The sequence below is a fragment of the Lytechinus variegatus genome, chromosome 13, assembly GCF_018143015.1.
Source record: "Lytechinus variegatus isolate NC3 chromosome 13, Lvar_3.0, whole genome shotgun sequence".
NCBI classification, from domain to species: Eukaryota; Metazoa; Echinodermata; class Echinoidea; order Temnopleuroida; family Toxopneustidae; genus Lytechinus; species Lytechinus variegatus.
The window spans coordinates 35,010,780-35,033,717 of record NC_054752.1 but is presented as its reverse complement, the minus strand read 5'-3'; the positions used below and the strand labels follow the sequence as shown (position 1 = coordinate 35,033,717).

The 22,938-nt window shown below is 35.8% G+C and overlaps 2 protein-coding genes across 3 annotated transcripts in view; one reads left to right on the top strand and one right to left on the bottom strand.

Moving 5' to 3' along the window:
- Nucleotides 1–773: 773 nt before the first annotated feature.
- Nucleotides 774–11,826, bottom strand: LOC121426443 (INO80 complex subunit C-like). Its single transcript, XM_041622744.1, has 5 exons — nt 11,712–11,826; nt 5,201–5,650; nt 3,246–3,357; nt 1,423–1,490; nt 774–946 (listed from the first exon to the last, which is right to left on the bottom strand). Exons 1-5 carry the CDS (start codon nt 11,811–11,813, stop codon nt 815–817), a joined length of 864 nt encoding a protein of 287 aa, XP_041478678.1. The 5' UTR covers nt 11,814–11,826; the 3' UTR covers nt 774–814.
- Nucleotides 11,827–11,971: 145 nt separating this feature from the next.
- LOC121426093 (pre-mRNA-processing factor 40 homolog B-like) overlaps nt 11,972–22,938 on the top strand; it is a 28,886-nt gene continuing 17,919 nt past the window's right edge. Inside the window, exons 1-7 of one of the 2 annotated variants that reach the window (XM_041622244.1) lie at nt 11,972–12,041; nt 15,838–15,918; nt 17,111–17,354; nt 18,035–18,136; nt 18,942–18,982; nt 19,889–19,984; nt 20,844–20,867. In XM_041622244.1, coding sequence (XP_041478178.1) covers nt 12,039–12,041; nt 15,838–15,918; nt 17,111–17,354; nt 18,035–18,136; nt 18,942–18,982; nt 19,889–19,984; nt 20,844–20,867 — 591 coding nt within the window. In that variant the 5' untranslated portion in view covers nt 11,972–12,038. The remainder of the gene's footprint in view (nt 12,042–15,837; nt 15,919–17,110; nt 17,355–18,034; nt 18,137–18,941; nt 18,983–19,888; nt 19,985–20,843; nt 20,868–22,938) is intronic. The other variant, XM_041622245.1, reaches the window with a different exon arrangement.

The window sequence follows — 22,938 nt, the reverse complement described above, 5'->3', positions numbered from 1 at the left end:
AAAACAAAAATGATAGTTGAGGCAGATCATGGGTCTTTGACTAGGAAATAGCGGTTCTGTGCACCAGCGGAGAACATTTTTTTTAACCAACTTTATGTATTGCCTGACGTGTCTAGTAAATTAATCTCGATGTTCCCTTTTCCAAATCGTGTCCAATGGGGTTCAAAATTGGTAATTTTGACAGTATCTTGGATTTTTCATGAAAACCAATTATTTTCATTTTTTTTACACAATGGAAAAATCATAAATGAATATGCTTTTACCATGATTTGGATAGTAGGAATTGGTTACAATTGTTCTCTGGACAGCTTGGTTATTTTTGAAAGCCAAACGAAACATCAGAATCATTAAACTAGGCAATACAAAAAGTCAGTGAAAAAAAATGTTTTCCGATGGTGGAACCCCTATTTCCTACTATACTAACGTGGGAACACTCTATATATATATGGAAAGATTATATTTAATTCCATTTCAAACAATCAGAAAAGCGAAAAAAGAACAATGATCCTTGGCAGACTATTAGCTTGAATAAGATAGTTCAAATCATGTGAAGTTAAACACAGGTTTCAGATGATTGACCTTTTGTCTTCCCTTTCTCCTACTCTTCTTCATCATCTATTCCACAGACCACATCTTATCCTTCTCTTCCTCATCATCTTCCTCTTTCTCCTTCCTTATGCTTTTTCTCTTTCATTTTTCTTATTGTTCTCCTCTGTCCCCTCCTTGTTTTCTTATTGATTGTCATCCCCTCCTTCATATTTCTCTGTGTTATCCTCTTCCTTGTTCTTCCTCTCCTGCTTCTGATACTTCCCCATCACTGGACATCCAAATTTGCTCTTCTCAAAGCTAAGAGTCCGTTTACAATATCTTGAGGCAGCATCCGTAACTGAGCAAACTCTTCCGTATTTGAATACCTCAGCTTGGTGCGTGGGTCTGTGTATTTTGCCTGGAAAAGAACATTCAAGAGTAACACATCAAATGTGAGAAAATTACTTTAAAAGTAGAATTTTTTTATTGCTATTTCCTATGTAGTCAAAACTTAATGGGTGAATTTGCTACTCACAATGATCCGTATTCATAGTACACAAAAATAGTCACTTATTTCATTATGTTTTGAATATCATACCTCTTCTTTGTTAGGAAGAGTAATTCTTTTTGTAATTTTGTACTTTCCCCTTTCCATATATGAATATCATTTCACTTCTAATATTATCAATAATAATCCCAAATAATAATGTCACTTTTATCAAATTTTGAATAGTGACCATTATGAAAAAGTATTTTTATGGAAAGTAAGTAGACCCTAATTCAGGTAGTGATATTCGTAAGCCCTAGCAAAGTCTAAAAGCATCTCAAGAGAAGTGTCACTTATTTGTGAAATTACAATGAATCGATAACTGAACACTAGAGATTATTACTTACTGGCAAACCTGAAATATCAGAGTATTTCTTTGCTGGTTTTCTTGAAGGTGGTGCATCTATGCTGCTATCTGTGTGAATGGGAAAAAAAATCATGTTAATAGTAAATCCATTATGTAATATCTTCAAGTTTGTTTTATTTCTGAATTCTAGCTATATAAGAATACAGAAATATATGGTTTTTAATGTGACCTTGTGGTTTAAAGTTCAGAGAATTCCACTGATCAGTGGCTTAACTGTTTGGTACACAAATATCTTAGGGCTTTGTGTGATGTAGTTGGAAAAAGCAGTAGTTTTATGTCAAATACTCCTTCCTTCCTTTTCTTATTGTGATGTAGCAGTCCTTTTTAATATGTGTAAGAACGGTAGATGCTAAAACAATTAGAGTGGAAAGGCTTGTTGACAGACGACCTAATGCCAGATTGAGCCTGTTCTACTTTATAAGAGGGAATCTCCAGTAACGTCAACCAAACTCCACCTTAGAAACTCTAGCCGTACAAGTCAACGCTTCAAACCAGATGCCTACAATATCATTGAATCCAGAACTGATACTCATTCCTGCCCAGAACCATACGGGACTGGAACGACCTTCCCTTAGCCATAACATCAATGCAATCCCTTGACAAATTTAAGGCTGCTCTAAACTAATCAATGTCGCATCAGCACCCGACCACAGCGTCATGGAACTTTCGTTCTGTTGCTGTGTACCCGTGATGATGATGATGGTAGTGTATAGATTGGAGAATGGTTGTAGATTACAGCTTGGATTAGTGGTTGCTATGTTTAGTAGGGGAAGGCGGGGTAAGTTGTGACAGTTTTTGCTTTTTGCATGTTAGAATTGATATGATTAATAATCTTGTCGAAATAAGTACCTTGCCTTGAAATTTAATTCTTCTGAAATATTTTCCACCTATATATAACTTTCTATCCCCACACTGAAAGTCATCGTGACCTTTGAAAAAAACGATGTCAAATGGCTCAACTTGCCCCATATATGGGGTAAGTTTGAGCCACCTTCTGGGGTAAGTTGAGCCACAAAAACTATGTACAAAATGTATGGGGGAGAACCAGCATGTCAATTTTTTGTTTAAAGTCTTTTCACTTGCTAATTCTCTGTAAATACTAACATCATGTAAAAGGAAAAGAGCAGTCATGTAAATTTGCTCCTTTCAGCCTGCATTTCAATCGATTTTCATGGTTTGTTTTTTAAGATACATTACCATAGGAATTACCATGGCTCAACTTACCCCAGTCCGAACTTAGTGCGATAATTTTGTATCCACACATTTATTATGCATCCATCATATAAAAAAATATGACAAGAATGAAGATCCATACCTGGACTAATAATGTTGTTATCATGTCTTTATTATATTTAAAGACTTGTGTGTTAATTAAGCACTTATCTATTTCACACTCTTTTTTACTTTTTTGGCTGAAATTCATATTTTTCCCTCTAAAAAACTACTTTTTGTGTCAAAGTTGGAAACAATGTGGTGGGGTTAGGGGTTATGCTATGGGTCATCAATACATGACACCACCACAATGTCTGACTCATTCATTATTGGCCTGGGGCTGGTGGCTCAACTTGCCCCTATGCTCAACTTACCCCGCCTTCCCCTATAGATGATTAGTGGTTTTTAGCCAAACACAACAGTCACACTCTGTCATTAATTTGATTTTGTCCAGAAAAGGTTTCATATTTATGAAATGTCCATTTATTCAAACTCTATAGCAATCATATTCACAAGTCAACCTTATTACTATGACTTGTGTATCTGGGTCCCTTATATGTAATAATATCCCTCTGAAGGGTCCTATCTTACATGTTGATCCAACTGGTCTATTGAGTTGAACTCTTTCTGAGGCAATTATCTGCTTCAATGTCTTCCATGTCCTAGTTTTCTTCCCAGCTGACAAACCTCCTTTACCTGAAAACTGTAAATAAACAAATGGAGAGATGAAATTTCATATCAAAACACAATTGCTTTCAGAGGAAATAGTCTAAAAACAAATCTATATGGAAATATAACGCTTCATTGTTTGATTTCAAGTAGGGTGTTGGCACTGGTTTTTGGAAGCAAAATTCAAATGGCCGTCCCATGCTTTAACGTGATGTGAGTTTACAAAAATTGGCAACATCTTACTAATAGCTTATCATCAATTTAAGTTTGGTGCTGTGTTGATGTAAAAATCAGCCCAACATCAAACATAGAAATAAAATATATAGGCCACAAAGACTTCCTGTGTTTTCTTGCAAAATAATTAGTGTAGTCAAAAATAACGTCGGTAATAATAAAAGTCATACAAGGTATCAATGAACAGCTGAGGATTCTTTTTCATATCTAGATAACTTTGAGGTTAAACAAGTTTGTATTATCAACACTCAAGAGTTTTGGGATTACTTTATTCTGACCCGTGGCGTAACTACGGGGGGCATGGGGGGGCACGTGCCCCCCCAATCGGCTGACCCCCCCAAAAAAAAAAAAAAAAACGGGGAAAAGGGAAAAAAAGAGGGAGAAAGGAAGAGAAACGTAGTGGGAAAGAAGACATTATTATTCATTATAATGTTATATTATATCATAATTATGTTATGTTATATTACATAAAAAAAATTCATAACTTAATGAAACATAATTTGCTCAGGGATTATCTCTTCATTGTTCCTGGTGCTTGCATTGTCTGTTTGCCGAGATATATACTCCTGTTATACTAAAACCTCCCGTTTTCAAGTCAATATACACCAAACTGCCAAATATATTTCCTCGCACTTCGATCGAGTTATTATTGTTTTATGTAAAATAGTATGCTTCTTTTTCATGACTGCTTAAAGCGCCCTATTTAAGGTCTTAATATAAAACATTTCCTTTCCGTGATTACGTTCGCAGTAGTGGATTGGTGAAATATGTCTGCTCTCCAAGAATTCCTAGAATCAGTCCTTAAAATTTCCCTTTTCTGATCTAAATATCAAAAATTTTCAGCTCGCGCTTCGCGCTCGCATCATTTGGTTAGTGAACTACGTATGGTCTTTGTGAATTCCTACAAGCCTTAAAATGCCCCTCTTCAGGTCTGAATTTCCTAAATTTTCAGCTCGCGCTTCGCGCTCGCAAGATTTGATTAGTGAGATGGGCATGTTAATCACGATTACAAGTGCTTTATGTGCATGTTTAGATATAATTCTAACAAAATCAGCAAGTGCTTATTGGCAATCGCATTGGATGACTTATAGTGAGATGTATATACTCTTATTGGATTCCTAAAGTAATTATGCTGCATATACTGTAGAGCGCTTAGAGACTTCTGACAAACTAAGTGTTAAGCGCTATATAAGCAAGTATAATTCAAATATAGTCCTTAAAATCTTCCTGTTTGGGGGTCAATATTTACAAAAATTTCAGCTCGCGCTTCGCGCTCGCATTTTTTAGCGAGACAGGTACGTATCATGATTACAAAAGATTGATTATAATGTCTCTTTTTAGGTCTGAATATCAAAAATTTTAAGCTCGCGCTTCGCGCTCGCATTATTTGACAAGTGAGATACATATCCGTTTAATTGCACTGTCCTTAAAATGTCTCTAATAGGTCAGTATACCTGGTAACTGGGCGCGCGCTTACTAAGTGACTCAAAATTTTTGCTGGTGCCCCCCCAATGCCGTGACCCACGGTACGCCGATTATTCTGACAAATGCTTTACATGGAAACACAGCTTACACACACAAACAAATATACAATCTCTGGATTCTGGATGTGAGAGACAATTGTGTTAGAAGCCTAGACGTACTGTAAAATTTGGATTCTTGAAGATGTGAGTTGGAGGCAAGACTTGAACTTCTTGTTGAGCTGCAGACGCAACATTGGTACCCTGCGGCACTGGCTCAGTCTTGACTGGTCCTCCAGGAGCAGTGGCAATTGGAGCATCTCCTGTTGGGGCCGGAACTGAAACTGGTTGCCTCACTGCAGGTGTGGAAGGCACAGATTTCACATCCTCCTTGGAGACCGATGATGACCCTCTCTGTGATGACCTTGTTGACACAGTAGCACTGGATTGTGTATTTGCAGGACTTGACAAGGTAACTATGTTTGATGCTTTGCTTGAGTTTGATGGTGCTTTAGTTTGTGTGGTAGGTACTGCTGTGGCATTGGTAATACTTGGACTGGTGTCACTCTGACTTACTGCAGACTTCTTTGCAGGGGTTGTGGGTGGAATGGCAGGTGTTTGGTCATCTTTTGACTGATAAAAGAGTGAAAGAAATATTGTGAGAGTAAAGAAATCTACATCATATATCTAAAATCAGATATCAGGAAAAGACTAGTATCGTCTTCTGCATGCAGCAGAGTGGGAAATCATTTTTTTTTTTATTTGCTTTAGGGGGATTATTTATTTTTGGCCACATTAGGGTAATTGCCGAATTGCTAGAGCAAATTAATTTCCCAGATCTCATGATTATCATAATATAGTTTGGTTGAGGGATATAACAAAACAATCTTCTTCTGCAGGGCTCGACACGAGCAGCGGTCCGACGGTCCCAGACTGGTAAAAATCGCTGTCGGGCCGGTAGATTTTCAGAAATGGGAAGATTTACTGGTCCGACATGACCAGTAATAAAAACCATTTTTGGGCAAATAACTTTTCCAGAAATGGTCAAATTCACTGCAAACCATTTCCCCCTGATAAATTCTGTCATTCACACACACAGAATGAATCACACGTAATTGTTACTAGAGCAGATACAGTGTACATGTAGCCATCCACACAACTCACGCGGTAAATTCTTTACTGGCTGCGCAAACGAAGCTTGGCTAAACTCTGGCAGGAATCTCTCACAGAACTGTCAAAATTCACGGTTCATACTCTTGAAAGGCTCTTATAATGTCCATATTTCCTAAAAAATTGGAGTAACTCTGTCATTTGTATGCAGTAAAAGGATAAATTTTTCACTTCTGTTTGGTTCAAACAGATCGGATTTCGGGTGATATCGTCTGAATACATATTAGCACCACATATGCATTTATGTGTGTGTTGATACACTTGGTTTCTGACTTTCTTGCGTAGCTATTTTAATTGAGCCAAAAAGAAATTGATAAATTATTTATGATGATAGTTTCAGCTTTCTTCCTCTGTTTTCTTCCCATCTTTCTTTCCTTCTTTCTTTTCAATCTCTCTTTGTTTCTTCCCTCTCTTCTTTCATTTTTTTGTTACTGTCTTTCTTTTTTATTTTCCCTTTTTTTCTTTAATTCGTTCTTTCATTCTTTCTATCCTTTCAAAAAATATTTTTCTCTATTTCTTTTTTTTTCTCTATCTTTATTTCTTTCTTCCTTTCTTCCTTCCTCCCTTCCTTCCTTCCTTCCTTCCTCCCTTCCTTCCTTCCATCCTTTCTTTCTTCCTTCCTTCTTCCTTCCTTCCTTTTTGATATTTTTCTTTCTTTAATTCTTGAGTCCATCCATCCTATATTCATCTCTTCTCTTCTTCCTTTTACCCTTTTCTTTCCTTCATTCTTCGTTACTTTCTTTGTTTCTTTCTTCCTTCCACCCATCATTCATTTACCTTTTTTATTTCTTCCTTCTTTTTCTCTCAGTCTTTCTTTTTTTTCTTCCTTTCATCTATTCTTTTACCTTTTCTTTTTTTTTATAGTGCTTTCCTTCCTTCATTTATTTCTTTCCTTCTATCTATCTATCATTTTACCTTTCCTTAATTTCTTCCTTCTTTAAATCCTTCCATCCTCTCTTTCTTTTGTACTTCTTTCCATCTCTCCATTAACTCTTTCTTTTTTCATTGCGTCTTCTTTCTTTCCTTTACTACTTTCTGGATTTGTTCTTTCTTTCTGTATTGCTTGCTTCATTTCTTTCCTTCATTTCTTTTTTCCTTTCTTTCTTTCTTTCTTTCTTTATTCCTTCCTTCCTTCCTTTCCTTCTTTAGTTCTTTCTTTTTTCCTTCCTTCACATCTATCCTTTCTTTACCTTTTCTTTTTTTTTACTTACTTCCTTCCTTTTTTATTCTTCCTTTCTTTTCCTCCCTTTCCTTCCTTGCTTGCTTCCTTCCTTTCTCTTATTCTTTCTTTATTTTCCGTCCTTTCTTTCTTTCTTTCTTTTGTTCCTTCTTTTTTCCTTCCTTCCTTTCCTTCTTTAGTTCTTTCTTTTTTCCTTCCTTCACATCTATCCTTTCTTTACCTTTTCTTTTTTTTTACTTACTTCCTTCCTTTTTTATTCTTCCTTTCTTTTCCTCCCTTTCCTTCCTTGCTTGCTTCCTTCCTTTCTCTTATTCTTTCTTTATTTTCCGTCCTTTCTTTCTTTCTTTCTTTTGTTCCTTCTTTTTTCCTTCCTTCCTTTCCTTCTTTAGTTCTTTCTTTTTTCCTTCCTTCACATCTATCCTTTCTTTACCTTTTCTTTTTTTTACTTACTTCCTTCCTTTTTATTCTTTCATCCTTTTCCTCCCTTTCCTTCCTTGCTTGCTTCCTTCCTTTCTCTTATTCTTTCTTTCTTTTCCGTCCTTCCTTCTTTCTTTCTTTCCTTCTTCGTTTCTGTCTTGCTTTTTGTCCTTCATTTCATGGGGGGGGTAACAGAAGGCTAGAAAAATAAACTTGCGCCTTTTTTTAATGTTTTCTTTATTTTTTGGGACCAGTAGATTTTAGGTTCGGACAAGTAAAAATTTGAAAAACTGGGTATCTACTTGTCCGACATGAATAGGTTGGACCAGTAGAAAAAATGTGTTAGTGTGGAGCCCTGTCTTCTGGTATACACCATGACTATGAGCTGCATCCTCCCCCTTCCTGTTCTTTCATTCTTCTGCTCCATCAGACATCTAATTTTTGCTTCCTACTTCTGCCTTTCCCTCCTCCTTTCATGATGACCATCACCCTCCCTTTTCTTCATCTTTTAATTCATTTCATCCATATATCTTCCCATATCTCTCCCTTTATGCATGTTTTGTGAGTGCATGCCATATTTTCCAGATTTCACTTTCCAAGCCAAGCTTAAGGGCATCTTTTTTCTCTCTCTCCTGTCCCGTCACTGTGTCAGTGAACACTAGTACTAGGTCACACTCATAAACTTGTTCATTAAATACAGTGGTGAACACCTGCTCTTCTTTCACTTTTCCCAACGTGCCCGACCTCACTTAGTTTCATCTTCCTTCCTCACTTATCACGTCTCAGTCTCGATTCTCCCTCTTCCTTGGCTTCAGCTTCAATCCCCTCCTTCTTCGTCATGTTCTTGTCTCTGAAATTGGATACCCAAATTCTTTACAAAAGTCTCTGATATTGGAGATAATCTCCCACATTGGAGACAGTCTCTCATTATAATTGGATGCACGCCTCTCTACTAGGCACTTCAGGTGAAAATTAGGAAAGACTGTTCCAGCATATTTGATAGGCTCACAATGAGGCCCTATATCTACGATTCACAAAACTGTTTGAATTTTCAAATTCCGATATCTAGAAGTCGAGTTATTGTCATCTTTGTGATGAAAAAACAGGGCGTTTTGTGGACAAAAGAAGATTGCGAAATCTTATTATTTTCTTTGTTTTGGGCATGGCACATTTATAACACATAGCTTATGGGGAATTGTACAATCTTTTAATATATCTTAAAGTACTCAGATTGATTTGACATATTGGCATATGATGTCTTTGGTTCAAGGGCAACTACCCCTGGACAATTCCCCCACCCCCCCCCCCGACAATTCCCCCCCACCCCCCGGACAATTACCCCCCACCCCCACCCGGACAGTTACCCCCCCCCCCCCCCCCCCCCGGCCGGACAACTATACTGTAATACTGTAAACCTATGCCTATTTCGGGGGTAATTGCCCTGTGGTAGGTTTGTGCACAGGGTAAACATGACTTGATTTTGATTTTCTTTGCTTGAACATTAGAAATTAAGTTTTCAATTAATATAATTTGTAATCAAAGAAGAGAATTAAAATAATCTTAGGATTTCTTGAAAAAATAAAAACAGATTGATTTCAATTGTCTATTATCTCATTATTGTTATTGTGGTCTCAATAAAATTGTTGATATTATTATTGTCTCATCATCGTTTCATTATTGTCCAAATTTTTATTATGATTATTATTATTATCATAATAATAATTATTTTTGTTTCATTAATATTATTTTCTAAATAATTATTACAATAAAAATTACTATCATTATAGTAATAATTGTTATAATTATTTCATAATAATTATTAGTGAAATAATAATTAATATTGTCTCAAAAATTATAAGGCCTTTAATTATAATTATGATTATTTTTATAATTATAATTAAAATAATTTGATGACAATAATTATTTTTGATGACTTATCAATATTACTGTCTCAGTAATTATTACAATTATAATTACTTACATTATTATTGTTATCATTATAATTCTTTTATAATAATTATTATTGTATTGTCTCAATAATTATAAGGCCTTTAATCATAATTATGATTATTTTTATAATTATAATCATTTTTATAATAATCATTACTATTGATGACTTATCAATATTACTGTCTCAGTAATTATTACAATTATAATTACTTTCATTGTATTTGTTATCATTATAATTATTTTATAATTATTGTAATAATAGTTACAATGTATCATTGTCTCAATAATTATAAGGCCTATAATTATAATTACTATAATTATAATCATTTCTACAATTACATTTATTTTTATTATGAGTGTTGTTATGATTAGTATTGATATCTCATTAATATTATTGTCTCAGTAATTATTACAACTAAAAGTACTATCATTATAATTGTTATCATTACAATTATTTTATTATAATAATGATTACTGTAATAATAATTATTATTGTCAATAAATACTAGAATTGTCATTATCTATGTAATTATAATTATTTTATAATTATTACTGATGTCTCATTAACATTGTCTCAATAATTATTACAATCATAATTATTATAATTATAATTGATATAATTGAAATCCTTTTATAATAATTATTGTAATAATAATTATTATAATTGTCTCAACATTTATTGTCTAATTATTATTAATGTCTCATCACTATTGCCTCATTATTGTCTTCAAACTAATAATTAACACCAAAACAAAGGTCCATAAATCAGATATCAAATTCATGAAACACATCTTAAACATGTTTAAATTCAAAGGCTTTCTGTGCCATTTAAAAATACGACTTCCGTTGACAATTCCATATTCTATGCACTCAGACGCATTGATACAAAACAATCCCTTATCAATCAAAATTCTTGAATTTTACTCGCAGTTTTTTGTCTTAATACATATTTCGCAAAAAATCTACAAATTAATTTTCAAAAAACAATTCAAATTTCATAATAAATAGAGCTCAAATCGTAATTTAAAAAAATATATACAACGAACAAAACGAAATGTGTCTGAAAATCCAGACTAATCTCGATGCCCATCGCAACGGGGATGACGTCACACACAGCTTCTCACGATCGCGCACACGGTCAAAACTACCCTGCTCGATCGTCAAGTCAGATTCGCAAACGCCTCATGACACTCAAATTTGAAGCTCATATTCGGAGTCTCTCTACGGACCAAATTCGATTAAAATTTCACAAAATGTTCTCAAATATATAAACTTATAAATGACCAAAGTTATCAAGAGATCTGATGATTACAAGAAGGAAATTTCAAGCAAAGAAAAATAAATACTTCGATATTAGGTCCTTCCCTCGCAAGAAGGTAAGTGTAACTCTGTGTTATAGTATTTCCGACGTTTACCGAAGATGTTCGAAGCAACTGCGAGAAGTTTTGACCAATCAAAATCACGGAAATAAAGGAAGAAAATGACTCTGTCTTTTCGGCCAAAATCCGAATGCAACTCAAGCACTCGGCCGAAGTGCCGAGCGGAGCGAACTGTGTGTGTTAGACATACGCCTGCCATTCACTGCAATGCAAAAATCGACGTCTAGCGCTTTGTCCGCGCGATCGCGCGCCCGACTGAAGTGCCTAACTGTACTGCTATAGAGTCTAGATCTTCAACTTCGTCCTTTTTCTTCTTCTTCTTCTTATAAATCTTACTCTTATCTTAGTCTTTGTATTTATCAACTAGAAGTTTTAGGTCTTACTACATCGATAGGTCTAACAGTTAGCCTAAACCTAGACCTAGTCCTACTCCTAGTGCCTAGAATCTACTTGATCATGTTAACTTTTTTCCACAATTGCGCTGACATGAACATACACACATAGGACTACACTGTAGAATCGACATGATATTGATTACGATTTTATACATAACGTAAAGAGGTGAAGTATCTGAAAATTATGCATATGATGAGCTTACATTTTTCCTCTTTCTTCCTCCTGCAGCTGGCTCTGTCTCTGTGGAAACAAGCCTATTTTTTCGTGCTTGAATTCGAGAGGAGGTCCGGATGGTCGCTGACATTTTGTAAATTTGTCAGGCTGGTCATCATTATTCATTATGATTGCAAAAAAATACTATTTTTTCAACAAAATTATTTGTTATAAGCTTATTAAAAATAATTAATAACATATTTGAGTTTTATTATCCTATTCTTAAAAATGGTGCCATAAATTATTTTCATTTATGATTGTCAGATTCTGAATAATAAAAAAGATCAATCGCGTGTGTCGGGAAATTTGCCGTGAAATGGTGAGACAGAGTTTCATTTTACATTATATTGAACTTAATATTTGGTAATAAGTGTTATATATTTGTAAATGAAGTTGTTTGAATAGTAGATCGTTTAGTATGTGCATGAAATTAATTTATACATCTGATTGAGAGTAAAGACCGATAGAAGTTGCGAGTCGAGTCCTGGCCAAGTGTCACACTCGACTTCAGTCAAAACTAGGCCGCTCGAGCCCCCAGGCCCGGCCCAGCGACGTCCGCAGCTGCGCCTGGCCGGTGGCCCGGGCACGAAGCTACTTACTTGGGAGTCGAGTCCGCTGGCCTCAGCCACGGTGGAGCTCAGCCTGGTTCACGCCTCAAGCTCAAGAACAAGACATCAGATGTGTGATGTTTTGTCCTAAAAATGGGTGATGCATGAATTTAAAGTTAGGCAGTGTATACAGCCACACGCGTGTGTCTTTACCATCCAGCCACACGCGTGTGGTTATATCCAGAACACCTATCTGTGGATACCGCCACACGCCGCCAGTAATAACAGTAAAACGCGTATGTAGGTCTGACCGTCTATATCACGATCAAAATAACCTCATTTCTTCATTAAATTCTTACATTATAAACCACTCTGATTTCTTTAAATCGTTTCAATTTTATTCTCACCGTCTTCTTTCCTTGCTTTTCTTGTCTTGTTACAAAAGGCCGCCTGTTAAATAGCAAATTTCCACACTTTTTCTACTTGTGTCGATTCTCTACTGACTCTAGGCTATGTGCGCGTACGTGCGAAACCCAAACTGTGTATGTCTACTACTGCGCTGCGCTAACGCTGTATGGGTCTGCCACCACGAAGGAAGCCAGAATCGACACAAGTAGAAAAAGAGAATTTGCTGTTAAACAGACGACCGTTTGTAACAAGACAAGAAAAGCAAGGAGAGAAGACGGTGAGAATGAAATTGAAACGATCTAAAGATATCAAAGGGGTTTAGAATGTAAGAATTTAATGAAGAAATGAGGTTATTTTGATCGTGATATAGACGGTCAGACCTACATACGTGTTTTACTGTTATTACTGGCGGCGTGTGGCGGTATCCACAGATAGGTGTTCTGGATATAACCACACGCGTGTGGCTGGATGGTAAAGACACACGCGTGTGGCTGTATACACTGCCTTAAAGTTAAGTTGCAGAATTCTGAGGCCAAGTTGGCAAGTAGAACTAGAAACATGAGAAATAAACAAGTTAATTGATCATCTTCGCGCACATCTTTTGGCAGTCGCATGCGTTTGACTTTCTTATCTTTGGTTAGGGTGTCTGGAGAAAAAAATTATTTTTCTTATTTCAAGAAAATATCACATTTTCTTTGTGAATTCGAAGAGAAATGACCTTCAGACTGACAGAAATGTAACATTTTTGAAAAAAATCCAATTATTGGCTGCAAAAAAGAAGAATGAAATTAGGTCAATTTTCAGCATTTCTCTGCCATAGACTGTGTAGTTAAGAAATGGACACACACAAATCCAAATTTTTAGCTTCTGAGAGCTGTTCTAAATTTATTATTAATGCCAAAAACTTGTCCATAAAGAGTCAAATAGGATTTTTTATGCTCTTTCTGATGGTATGATTTTTATAAAGATTTGGAAACCAGATCACAATGAAAAATTGCGACAAAGTGAAAAAAATTGTGCAAAACAGAAATTTCATTTTCCCATAGAAAACGCATGGGGAAATGGCAATCTCAACACACACAAAAATAAGGGTTTGCAATTTATCTCTAAATCTTTATTTAAAATGATCATATAAACTTGTCCTTACTGTCAAAAGAAGCCCCTGAATTTTCTCTTTCCATACATGCCAAACACAAGTTCATAATCAATTCAGATCACATTTTTCTAGGAGCCTGAACTTCCCGAAAAACATGTGCCATATTTTCCTCTAAATCAGCCTGTTTTATGCTGACACTTTTCAGTGTGGCTTCAGACACCCTACTTTGGTAAGGTCTGTAGTTTACGGGATAGCACGAGGATATAATAATAATGTATGAGTAGCCACTTCAGTTTCGAAAACCGTTCTCCCAACAGGCCCTGCTATTATTATTATCCCGACTTTAGCTTGGGGCCTTGGCTACCAAGATGCTCATGCATTCAAGGAATTTTTTTACAATTGTAATTTGAATGCATGCAGTCTCACAATCACAACGCAAATGTATGTAGTACTTGCTTGCTGGGCTTCCCTGGTTATATCAAGTTTGATGTATCACTCAAAATGATCTTCGCACATTTGAGTGTGATACTTCACACGACAGGTGTAGAATACCTACTGCGGTTTTGAATTTTGCTAGAAATGTGTCACCCCACTGAGAACATTTCCATAGCAACAAGATTGCTTTACATGAAGTGATTTTGAAAACCACTTTCGTGTGATGAAGTGGAAATGCTAGCAGAGCGATCTTCCAAACTGGTTTCCTGAATCGGTATCCAGTAAACTAGTTTTAGAAAGCATAATGAGAATGTCCTCTTACAGAGGCCAATCACACGGCCATGCCTGTCTAGGCACTTTGGGCAGAACTCGCCACATTTTATGAAATAATTTCGTGCACAAAATGAGAATTTTATCTAAATTTAGACTAACATTCCTGAACTGACATTGTAATGTATTTTGACCAGATATAACCTTTGTTGTTCGTGTGATCAGAGTCATAGACACTACTTGTGAAATACTGGACACTTCACCATTTGTTGAAAAAGCCTCTTGGCTGCATGTGGCCTGATGTAAGAGTTGCTTGGTATTCTCAGTTCCGATCATCCGGGTACTTTTGCCTAGAATGCGATCCCCGCAGCGCGTGGGTGAAAACGACTCAGCTACGCAAACAACAAACCATTTTTTACACGTTGCTGATTTGTGAAGACAAAGTATGCTGCTATTTTTCATAGTTTTGTTGCAAAAAATGACTGAAAATGTCGAAAAGTTGTTGTGCTGTAGGGTGTCACAATCATAATACGATGAAGGGGAGTCCATGTCATTTTCCATCTTCCCTGATTGGAAAAACAACGAAAAGGGTGGGGAAAATGGGTGAGCACAATTGAATTGGGAGAAAAGATCCCCAATTTTGTTTCTTCACGATGCTCTTCCCTCTTTTTATGATTTATTTGTGAAAAACAAATATGTTAGTAGTTACATTACTAGACAGTCTGACTACTTTTATTTGCCTAATTTCAAACATAATTTCTCACGAACTACAATTGAATATGTTGGACCCACTCTGTGGAATAGTTTACCCATTGATCTTAAATTATGTCCAACACTCAACTCTTTTAAACGAAAGTATAAAAAAATTCTTGTAAACTCATGAATTGTTCTTTAAGCCGTTTTGTTGTTTGCTTTTGTATTTGGTTCTGGTTTTTTTATGTTTTGTTTTTATCTATGATACTTTTCTTTTCTTACAACCGTTTGGGATTTGCCTTTGATAGGCCTTTGGCCTTTGTTAAATTCCACACATTTGTATTCTCTGTATTTTGTGTGATCTCATATATTATATGCCTTTTATCATTGTAATTGTATGTATTGTCTTTTTATGCAAATGTGAAATAAATTGAATTGAATTTTCACTTATAGAGAGTTTTTTGTGGTTGAGTCATAAACTTGGTTGCATGTACAAAGTCAATAGGGAGTGTAGCACCCAAGTTTTGGCTTGTTGTATGCGATATGGAGGATCTACTCTGCCCCAGATATTATGCACTGACATGCTCTCAAAATATTGTATCTCAATGAATGAATGTATGAAATGTGCCCATTTGAACTTTGCAGAATTTTTGTTTTATTTTTAGTCTGGACCTGGGAACCAGCCACCCGCTGGGGGGAATCCCCCTTTCAACCCTCAAGGTCCGATGATGATGCCACCATTTGGGGTAAGAGACATCGTCAAATTGATTTGAACAAACAGGGGTAAACCAAGCAAATATATTTCATGAAATATGATTTATTGTGAGCATATTGAAGATCTTTTACAACATGAAACACTGAAACAGTCTGCATTATTGTAAAGGTGTATTATTATTATATTATTTATTCATATTTCACCAGGGTAGCTCATTCAACAAAAGTTGATCTTCCATGAGGCCCTGGATAACAAACAATACAACTATATACAATCAAAAACTGTCAATGGTGATAATACATATACAATCATTAGTCCATATGATATTATTAAAATATTGACGTATAAAGCATGATAAAGTGACTAAAGTGAAAGTGATTTTATAAAGTAATACATCAAAAAAAAGAGATGATAGTTAATAGCATCAGTCCTAAAAGGGGGAATGGTATTGCATCCCAGTTGATCGACCTAGGCAAGATTGAGGAAATGTCTTTTAACAGAGAGTTTGAAATTGTTGAGGGTTTTAACATTTTTAACACTTTGGGGGAGACTATTCCATAGAACGCAGCCATCATAACATAAAGCAGTTATTTATCAATCAGTACGACATTTTCCTATAACTAAATCATGATGAGCGCTTTGTCTAGTATTTACATTATGCACTTGGGAAATTTCTTTAGAAACATTTTTAAAACAATCTGCTGATAAGTCATGAAGACATTCATAAATAAATATACACCTGAAGTATTCTACTCTTTCTTAAAAGGCATCCATCTTAAATGAGTAAACATTTCATTAGAGGGGGTGTATATATATTACAGTTTAAAAGAAGTCTTGCTGCCCTCTTTTGCAGTTTAGTCAACTTATCAGTTTGACCTAAATATCTATTCCCCCAAATTTCACAACAGTAATCCATTTGTGTGAATGTGTATGTAAATTTATTCTTTATTGTGGGAAAATACAAAATGATTTAAGCTTTTTGATGTTATAGCATGCAGCATCACATATTCACTCTTCATAACTGGAGCAGAATAATGGGCTGTGGGATAAAATGTACTTTTTATAATTATCATGACCACTTCGCCATCATCTTTTTCTTCATTATTTCCTTCATTAAAACTTTTTACAAATATTTAACACCCTCAAATTGTAACATTAATAATAATTACCCAATTATTGCTGTCACAATAATATACTTTTCTTTATTTCTATTTTCATTCCAGGGGCCAGGAATGCCCCCACCACCATTCCCCATGCCAGGTCAGGGGCCTCCACCATCGGGTGGGCCTCCGCCACAGGGAGGGCCAGGACCCGGGGGAGGACCCCCGATGAACATGCCGCCACCAAACTTTGGGCAACCCCCTCCTGGAATGCCCCCTATGCCTCCCATGGGCATGCCACCCCCTGGATGGCCCAATGCACCTAACATGGGTATGCCTCCTATGATGCCACCAGGCTTCCCTCCAGGTAAGTCACTGTAAATAAATACATGCAGTATAAATGATGTTGAGTGGTAATGATAAGGAAGATGGTAGTATAAGCCAGTTCGTAGTTCCTTTCTGCGCATGATCAAAAGATTCTGCGCATGATCAGAGGAAGGTTATTTGTACTAAAATGACATGGTGGTTTAAAATCCAATGAGATAAGCACCAACTTTGATGTCTTGATTATTCATTTATTCTTTTGAATGGTGTTTTTCATTTAGGCCTACATCCAAAAACAACAACAATGCGTCCACGAACGACTGGTATTTCACAGTTTGTACATTGTGCAACATGCTACGAAATGCATTCAAAGTAGGAATGCAACAACTACCTTCATAATGTGTTCATTGGTGTGCTATTCTAGTCACCTGATCTATTCAGTTTCTTCATCCTGCTATGTAAGGCATGCTTACATAATATCTTGCTTTGAAACCTGCCTATCATAATGAAAGAAATGAAAGGTCATTTGACCAAAATTGTCCATGAACTAACTACGAACTGGTCTATTGGTAGTTGGGTTGATGGTGGTGGTGATGATGATGATGATGATGGTTATGATGATGAGGATGCTGCTGCTCATGGTGATGATGATGATGATGATGATGGTGATGGTGCTGGTGCTGATGATGATGATGATCAAATTCCGTATTTCCGTTCTTCTAGGAATGTTTCCACCGGTTGTACCTCCTACAGTACCACCTGTATCTACCATGTCATCGGCTAAAACAAGCTCTGCAGAAACAACTGCCACTACTGCTGCATCAGGTACTTCTCAAGACAAATAAGGGAATCTTCCATGAAACACTTTGTCTGTGATTTTCTATGACAGATGTTACAAGCTACTGAAATCCTTGCATATGATTGACTAGAAAATTTATTGCTTGTATGTCAGTGGAACTCATTGACAAAAAGCTTCATGAATATTCCCTATTGTTTAGCCATCACATGATTTAAAAGACCCAAACACTTCAAATCACACTTTAATACCAGGTTATGGTAATATCAGCTTTGATAATAGCTTTAAATATTGTTAGTTTGTTTGTTTTTTCCTTTGTCAACAGTTGCATTCACCTTCTCTTCATAACAGCACTGTCTTGGTCTAGTCCCACTTTGTTGTCATTGGCCTTTAACACAAAACATTTCAATTGTATAGTTCATTTGTATACTTAATCGCACAAAGTGATCATTGCTCAATCATAAAAATTAGCCCTTTGATCAAACATGAAATGTGCTATGAAGGTCAGTTTGTTTTAGACTAGGGTCATGTTTAATTTTTTGAGCAAGGTGATTTTCATATCTTGCCAAGTTCATCCTCACGAATATCAAGGGGAGGTTAAATTATTGTCAAGACAATTTTGACATGCACCCAGTCAAGGTGACCAGAAAAAATCAATTAGAAATTTATATAGTTAGGAATGTAATGGCTTCATGGTAGATTGATGGGTTGGATTTACAAGACGCATAGCAAGCAGTGGATGACAGTTTCGAATTCCACTCATTCCAAGACGTTTTGTTATTTTCTTATTCAATCACTAATGATTTTTTCTTTCTGTTGCTTTATGTATTGCAGCTCCAACAGGAAGTGCTTCAGATTCAGAGACGACTGCAAAGGTGAGTATTTATAAGAATTTATTGACTTTAATAGGTTCTTCTCATTTCTTTATTGCCTTAAAATCTGGGGTGAAAGAATTCAGCATTTTTAGCTAATTTCAACTATGTTGGTTTTTATGATTTTTAGCTCATTTTAACTATTCTCTTTACAAAAGTATGGGAGTTCTTCTTCAAAATATCAGCTTTTTAAGTTTCTTTTTTTTTTATAATCAGTTACACCCCTGTAAAATTATTCATTTCCCATTGGGGGCATGAAGACACACATTAATCCTAAGCTTTCCTCTTTTTGAAAACATTGGAAAAAGACAAATTGAGAAGAGATTCTTATCAATTTATCTTGAGATTCTTGTTCCTATTTCCAAGTTGAAAAATATATAGTCTGGGGAAGAAGACGTTTTAAAAATGACTTAGGGGTAAGTTTAAATGCCGACACACATATGGTTTATAACACAATATCACGCCGTGTGGAGAAGTTTGATGATGTGTCACATTCAGCATGCAAGTCCATCCTTGCATTTAATAGGAACTTGACTCAAACCCACAGGCCTGTATTCTCAAGAGAGGTTTCAATTGTACCATGGTACAAAACCATGGATTATGCAGATTTTTGTGCATAATTACACTTATGTCATCGTGTATGCTAGAAAAGTACAATTACAGGCATTTGGCAAAGGGTGCTATGGGAAGCGGGATAAATTTTTTTTCTTCTTGTTGTTGTCTAAATTGTACAACTGTCATTGTTGTTTTTACTCTATTGCATTAACTCACTATGTATTGAACTCTGTTTTTAAGAGATGTGAAATAAATGAATTTGAATTTTTGAATATGAGAATCTGCTAAAAACAATGAAAATTCACTTTTAAAAGCTGATTATTTCATAACTCTCAATAATTTTTTCTAATGCAGCCTTCATCATCTGGTGACAACAAACCTAGTGAGAGCAAACCAACTCTGAAGGATACAGTACAGGGAGGGGGAGACGAACCACCAGCTAAGAAAAAGGTACTTTAACAAATCACAATTTCATTTACATTGGCTTTTAATAGCTTCCTACAAGTTCTATTTTGTGCATCTTTTTTTTTTGGGGGGGGGGTTACGGTTACCGATAGTCCCCCTTGAGTCTCTTTGTCATGCTTCAGGATCTGATTTGGTGACTAGACATCTGCTCCGCCGACAATTTCTCCGGGCTTTATTTTGTCGAAGATATAGGGTAAGGGTTGCAATAGGGGTTTATGTTAGGTTTAGGGTTGGATTTAGGATATGGAATAGTGTTAAATCCCAAGTTGATTTCTTTAGTGTATGGAATTAACAGTGGAGCAATTGTGTGTGGGCGGAGGAAATGGCATGGAACCCTCATTTCATTAAGGTGGACTTGCACTCTTGTGCTCCGGCATCCATCATTGGCATTTATATGTTTTGTACAGTGGCAGTCAGCAATCTTTGAGCATAGTTTACACTCAAATTTACACTCGAGGCCAGAACAATAGAGTGACCAAGCCAGAACAATAGGAGAACAATAGATTCACTGGACCATTTCCTTTGTTCTTGCTCGAGTGTAAAATCGAGTGTAAACTATGCTCAAAGATTGCTGACTGGGTCTGTAAATAAGTCTTCAATCTTTCATTGAATCGTTCTTTTAAAAAATGAATGCTGAGAAGCATGCAGAAAATACTTTGTTTCGTAGGAGAAAAATTGAATGTTGTAAAGAGTACGCGAGTAGAAAATGATTTACCATTGGAGTTTAGAGTAATAGACTACATTAGGAAAATATTCTTCTAATAAATCACATGTGCATTGTAAATAACTGTAAATGACCATAAATGATTCCCATTGAATTTATATCTCAACATATGCATTCCAGCTGGATTATTCTGCCATTGGAAACGTAAGTAAATGTAGAGCTTGATCAATTTAGAATGTAATGTTAGTGGGTGCAGTGCAAACCCCAGAGACCCTTGAAGCCCAATGCCAGAAGTGTGTGGTGCGGGAGTATGGCCCTCTGAATTCACTTTGGGTCCCGGTGAGAGAATTCTAATTATGCAGGGATAGTTGTGAGACATGTTTTTTCCTAGATATTGGCAATAAAATCACTGAAGATGACAATGAATCTGTGGGCAGTGTAATTGTTGATCAACACTGGATTGCATTTGACATAACAGATTGACAATATGTAGTGAAAGAAATCAAACCTGCATTTATATTGTTTTATGTAAACAGGGTAGCATTGTCAGTTAATGAAATTGTTATCACTGGGGGCTTCTGAAATTGTACTGGTCTCAAAATAAGTCTTCTTATGTTGCTGTGTGTGCATTAATATCTTGTAATGGTCTAAAAAAAATTATGCTTCTGAAGTTGCAGTGTAGTACTTAATATTTTGTATCAGTCTCAAAAATCTTTTCATGGGTGTTTCGTAATACTGTTTTTAGGTGAGTTTCCGAACGACAGGTGATCCTTTCTTAGGCGCTTAATCATCACTAATGAAAATTTGGTGTATATCACTTACTTAAAGAAATGGTCACCAGTTATGCATATTTCAAAGACAGCTTTATAAACAGTTGCTGTGTGTGCAGTTGCTGTGTATGCAGGGTCTTATAATATCAGCACTGCCTTTAATCATTTTCTTGACTGTGCAATTTAGCTCCACGATTTGCCAAGGAAAGTTATTTATTCTGTTCACATTTAGCTTGGACTTTTCAGGACAGAGCTCTAATATAGATTCCATATGCATACATTTCACTTGTACTAATGCGTAATCTCATATTACTCTGAATCCATACATTTTCACCCTGATACTAATGGCACAGTCAGTTTCCCTACAGTGGGCGTATAGTGAGTCAAAAACGGCCATTTTAACAATATGTTTTACCAGCTACATATCAGTGTTTTGAATAAAAATTAAAGAGAAATTCCAGTAGTTGCAGTAAACACTGATTTCATAAGAAAGTCTGTAAAACAATGCTTAATTGTCAGTATATCATCGAGGATCTAGATCTGGTACAGTTACATTAACTGAACTTTGTGAAATGTACGCTGAAAAATGTTCACACCGAAGATCCCCAACACAGATATGCGCATGTGGGACAATGTATAATTATTGCTTAGAGCGTCGGGCCCGACGCTCTACCCGAATCCTGCGCTTATTTGCTGATTTCTCAGCAATTACACAATTTCTTCCAGAATCCTTTGGCACATTTATTTATACAAACAGACACTTTGGTGGTCATTTCATTGGATTCTGTACGAAATCATTTTGATATCGTTACCAAAACTAGCATTTACCTTTAATAAAACAGATGTTTTTGACTCGCTGTACCGCCACTGTAGTGAAAATACGACTGCTGCATTAGTGTGTTGTAGTATCATTTTGGGGTAACTTTATTATGAAATTTGTTTTTAGTACATTATATAGAGGCATGAGCATTATCAGTCATTTCACTGCTCTAGAAACTGACTTTGCATGAAACAATATTGAACTGACAGAGATATAAACTGAAAAATATACATTATATTTTTGGAATCCACAACCGTGATTTATTAGTCTGACATCTACATAAGACATCGTATATGAATATGTAGTACAAAAAGCATGTACCAGCAATTCCCATGTGTGGGCCATCCTGGGAAAATGGGTATTATAGGTGAAATTTTGGATTTTGTTTTTTTTATATTTTATGGTACCTGGACACATGTACAATGTGTATACAAAATATTAGAGTCTAATTCATATTCAAATTAGAGATATGGCCAATTGAATCAGGGGTACCCCCCCCCCCTGCCTGGCTGTATGGGTATAAATGGTAGTCGGCTTGTTATTCCATCTTTTCATGATAGGGAAATGTTGGTTCTTTTGTTATGCCCAACATACCTGGCATAGGCGAGGTGATCTTTTGTATTGCAGACATAATTTCATACATACACAGCTAGGCGAATACAATAAAACATATTATTCTACATAT